The sequence below is a fragment of the Ochlerotatus camptorhynchus genome, unplaced genomic scaffold (genome assembly GCF_037179485.1).
Source record: "Ochlerotatus camptorhynchus isolate MF236.1 unplaced genomic scaffold, CSIRO-AGI_Acam_v1.1 ptg000003l, whole genome shotgun sequence".
Classification (NCBI taxonomy): domain Eukaryota; kingdom Metazoa; phylum Arthropoda; class Insecta; order Diptera; family Culicidae; genus Ochlerotatus; species Ochlerotatus camptorhynchus.
In genome coordinates this window covers 1,350,446-1,355,335 of record NW_027040495.1, presented here as the reverse complement: position 1 = coordinate 1,355,335, position 4,890 = coordinate 1,350,446, and the positions used below count along the sequence as shown (strand labels likewise).

Below are 4,890 nucleotides of genomic sequence, written 5' to 3'. Positions count from 1 at the left end.
AAGCTGATTTCAAATCAGTTAATGCGGTGACGATCACATAACGGTTATACGTGCGATAATTGTTACTATGTTAAATGTTGCTTGGCAAAAGGACAACGAGACTGGCAGTGGGTTCAGAGTGCTTTGGATCTTAGACGTTTGAGTCGTTGTAAATGTGTATTTCCCCAAGGAGGTTTCGAAGATGGCCTGCGCAGTGTAACAAAATCAAGCAAGTAACCCTTCAACACAATGGTTAAGTACTCTACAGCAATGTCAATATCTTCAGCGGATTCAAGGATGTGCCGTCAGTGTGGCGAAGCGCTTCAAGTAATTCTTCAAAATCAGTGTGGTGAAAGTCAAGTCCAGGTTCATCCGGGAAGCTCCCAAATTCAGTAGGCAGTGAGAGACTAATAATTACTTCAAAAGCGGGATGATTTGCATCAAGAATAGAGAGCGGTTCTACAGCTTCTTTAATCTGACATCGAGAGAGAAAATACTATAGAACATTAAATACTTTTTAACTCCAATAATTACAGTTGAAATTTCGTAATCAAAGTACATTTATTACATTTTCAATACTTTTAATTACATTAATTACGGAAAGATAATGTTAATATCCGTCAGTACTACTTCAAAACGCATTAATTACTTTAAGTACTTTTGATTGCATTTTAACTTCAACGCACCGGTTATTTGTATTGCGTGCCCCTCGGCTTTGAGTTCATTTGCTTTATTCAGGACCGCAGTTCAGTAATCGCAGTCGGTAGCGTGCAAAAAGAAGATTTATCATCGGCCTGACACAAGATCGCTTGGAATAACTCGAATAACTCAGCACATTTGTCACACATCCACACATTTTTTTTTTTGTGGACGTGAAGTACGATTGCATTTTGATTACCCAAAAGTATCTGACTATAAGATAAATATTTTTTTATGTTGTTTATGTTATGACCATGCTTGAATGTATTTTTGTTTACTGTAGTTGATAAGGTTTTTTTCCTTGATTTGTTTACCGTCGATCTTGTTTTCCGTGCTGAGCACCAATGCTACCGACGCCAGGGAGGCAGCTCCCACACCTGGACCCTACCTATCGCCCCATAAACTCATGAACCGGGGACCAATGGCTTTACTTCCCTAGTAGTGGCGCTAGTGTCGATAAATTTTCTGTTGAAAATTGCCGCTAGGCGCTACCGGCACTTAGTGTATAGTGTAAGTTGTGCAACGCCAGTGCCATCATGTTGTCAAAGAGGTTTGTTTAAGTGTTGTTAAGTCGGCGTTGGTTGCGCTTAAGTTGAATCAAAGACAACATATCAAGAAGACTGGCAACTTTGCCGGAATCCAAGCGACAAATAGAGTAGCGCTGCGCTTGAGCGAAGGTGGAACCAACGCATAGAGAAATGAGCAAATACACAAACCTATCTTCTGAGGATGTAATCTTTGCTATCAAATTCGTTCGAAGCATTTACCTTTGAGCGACAGATGACGCGATTGTACCTGTCTCATAGCGGTGTATGAGAAAATGGAAGAGTTGCCAGTCTTCTTGATATGTTGTCTTTGGTTGAATAGAAATCTTTACACTAGTTTTTACAGAAATTTTTTGCAAAGTCGGAGATAATTTTATAAGTGTATAGCATTACCAAAATAACCTTAAAATATATAAAACGGCCTGACGAAACTTACAACAATCTTAAAAACGACAACTTTCATAATTATGTTAAAACGTCAAAATGATCCTGTAGTGACCGAGTTTTGTGTCCTAAAGGCCAAAAATGACGCAAATAAGTGAAAAAGGCCTGGGCTTTCCAAACTGACTTTAAAATGTCAAAGTGGCCTTGAATTGCCAACAAATATAAACCGGTGAGTCAACCCATAGATTGAGAAACGCTGGTATAGTATTAAGTGTTCAGTAACCTCTGGTTGAGGGGCCTCCCTTAGCTCAGTCGGTAAAGGTGCAGCTACAAAGCAAGACCATGCTGGAGGTGGCTGTGTTCGATTTCCGGTCCGGTCTAGGAATTTTTTGCGCTGGAAAATGTTTCGACTTCCCTGGGCATAGATTATACTTGCCACACAACAATACTAATGCAAAAATAAATGGTACAGGCATCGAAAACTCTCAATTAATAACTGTGGAAGTACATCTAGAACACCTAGTTGAGAGCACGCAATAAGCTAATATGCGATAAATCAATAGGCTTGAAATGCGGAGAAAGTAGAAGAACCTTTGGTTGAACACGGTGTCAATTGTCATTGGTATTAAAACTGCATAAATCCTTCGCATAGGGTAAGGATCTAATTTCCTATATTCTAAGCTAAACCCGTAATTTACATCTTCTTTTCTAAAGGTGTTTGAACATAAACTGTAATATATTTTTTCAAAGATGCGTTCTACATTTATTTACATTTCCACGCGTACCATTAGATTTGACACACAGTCACAAATTGTTGAGTTATTGTTAAAAAATCTAATACTGCTTCTCGATTCCAATTCCGTCATACGAGTTTCAATTCCGTCCCAGCACATTGAAATGTCATTGAGTTCATTTCGGTAAATGGATGAAGGGGAAAAAATAGATTCACTAGGAACACTTCTTTTGTTTTTGAAAATAATTCATCCATATTATGCGTGCACTTTAAAAGATGAGTGAAGAATAAATCTCCACTGAGCTTTCATAAAAGCCTAAGTAAACTCTTCCAAGTAAACCATCAGGATAATTTTGTAGAAGTCCCTTTATCTAAATTTGTGAAAGAAGCCCCTGTTTGCGTTTGTGACTCATGCCTTGTTCAGGCTGGAGAGTTATAACATGTTATAACGGTTGTCAAATAATTGCAACACAGAGACCACCATCAAGACACCGCTATAACATGTTATAACTCTTGTAGTCTGAACGTACTATTATATTACGTTCAGACTACAGAGTTATAACATGTTATAGCGCTATCTTGATGGTGGTTTCTGTGTTGCAATTAGTTGACAACCGTTATAACATGTTATAACTCTCCAGTCTGGACAGCGTTTTAGACTCTTATCGCAGACAAACAGACGTAACTCTTTGAAAAGTTTTTCTTGAAAACATAGTTTCTCAAAACATAGAACCTCAGTAATGACATCTCTCGGGCTTCTCGCGGAAAACAAGCTTGCTCACTAACTCGCAAACAATATTGCATAAAAGCTCTATATAATGTATAGAAACGTCAAAGTGATCCGATGCCAGCGCTGCGGCGAGTAGTTCGCGGAACTGATAATATTCAAATCAACCATTAAATGCGTGAACGAAGATACACAATGAAGTGTTACGTCTGTTTGTCTGTGCTCTTATGAATGCTCAGTGGAGAGAAGTTTGGATGAAATACATAGCTTATTTTTTATGAAATGTGAAATCCACCCAGAATTGACGATGTGCTTTTTATGCTCCATCACATTGTAAAAAACGAATCACACTATCGAAATTGTGAGTTATGTTTTATTTCACATGTTATGTTGTTCACATTTTGTGTTCGTCAAAATTATAAATTCGAACTGTATGTCATAACAACACTACTAACAATGCACTAAACTCCTGTTATATTTCGAATCCAACTACGAACAGGGGTAACATAACTGTACACTCCGTAATAGTCTTTCATGGCGCATCCTTCTGCCCAGGAAATTATGCCCGTCAACAATCCATTACACATCAGAGGTCCTCCGGAATCACCCTTGAAAAGGAAAATATCAAGTACGAATGCGGAGTGTTCTTAATAATAGCTTGAATAAACATCACCCATACGTACCTCACATGCATCCTTCTCACCTGTAGTATATCCGGCACATATCATTCGTGGGGTAATGGTTTCAGACGGTTCATACGCTGATCGACAGGTGCTTTGGCTAACAATTGGCACTGACACCGTCATCACTCGTTTGCTAGTTTCAGAGTAGGTCGTTCTACCCCAACCCATCACCTGACAAAGATGACCCGGTAGAAATCGCTTCGAACCATTTTTCAAGATTGCCGGAACGGCTCTTCCAAAAGGATGGCTCAACCGAATTAGCCCGTAATCATAATCTCTGGTGAGGTATACATCGAACTTGTTATGTTGAATAATTTCTGAAACTCGTAACAATACTCCTCCTTGCTCGTGAAATGATGATTCGGCTCGAATAACTAAACCTGTCGCTGTCTCGCCTCTGGAATTGTACACGTGAAACATGCCATCAGATGAAAAACAAAATTATTTCAATATTAATACAAGGCAAGTATTTTCCATACTGTAGGCAATGAGCTGCTGTCAGGATCCATTTTTCACTAATGAAAGCTCCACCGCAAATATGCCTCTTGATGCTGCCGCTCTTGCGCTGAATCGAAATCAAGTACGGAAACTGCGTTATAGCTGCATTTATGCCATTGATAATGCGGTACGATCCACCATTATTCGTCTGCTGATGGCTGGTTTGAAGGCGCTAAACTTTTCAATAGATTTCACGCATAAATATATACGTGTAACGTTTGCATTAGAATAGTCGATAACCTGTATGCTGAGCTAACTGTTACCTACAGACAGAAGCCCCGATATTATGTACAACATCAAATGCTGATAATTAAATTTAAATCTACTCATTGAACAGGAGTCTAGCGCAAGTGTGATCGAATGGAACGAGAAGTACGTTGAAATGTGAACGGATTACTGAACTTCCACCAATTTTGTTTCAATGGTGTCCGTTCGGACGCAAATGATTTGCTCGAGTTGAATGGTACTTTCCTAGGTCGAAGCGTTCAATGACGATGTGAATCGTTTACCACTAATGACCACACCGATTTCCCGATGGATAATAGATGAAAACGTTCAAGAGTGGTCAGAATTATTGCACCATTTGACCAAATGAAGTTCACAAAAATTATACAAATTCACTAACTCATTATACTCAATCAG

General features: G+C 38.9%; 1 protein-coding gene across 1 annotated transcript; it reads right to left on the bottom strand.

The window, feature by feature from the left end:
• Nucleotides 1–3,528: 3,528 nt before the first annotated feature.
• On the bottom strand, nt 3,529–4,578 carry LOC135709601 (trypsin-4-like). Its single transcript, XM_065232016.1, has 4 exons — nt 4,520–4,578; nt 4,230–4,406; nt 3,751–4,147; nt 3,529–3,675 (listed from the first exon to the last, which is right to left on the bottom strand). Exons 1-4 carry the CDS (start codon nt 4,576–4,578, stop codon nt 3,529–3,531), a joined length of 780 nt encoding a protein of 259 aa, XP_065088088.1.
• Nucleotides 4,579–4,890: the final 312 nt, after the last annotated feature.

What these genes read in the sequence shown, in the direction of transcription:
- LOC135709601 (XM_065232016.1), bottom strand. Translation starts at nt 4,578, where the DNA reads ATGAGTAGATTTAAATTTAATTATCAGCATTTGATGTTGTACATAATA. An exon ending in TACATAATATCGGGGCTTCT is followed by an intron (nt 4,407 to 4,519) that starts GTCTGTAGGTAA and finishes CCTTCAAACCAG; the next exon opens with CCATCAGCAGACGAATAATG. An exon ending in GTGAGAAGGATGCATGTGAG is followed by an intron (nt 3,676 to 3,750) that starts GTACGTATGGGT and finishes TTCCTTTTCAAG; the next exon opens with GGTGATTCCGGAGGACCTCT.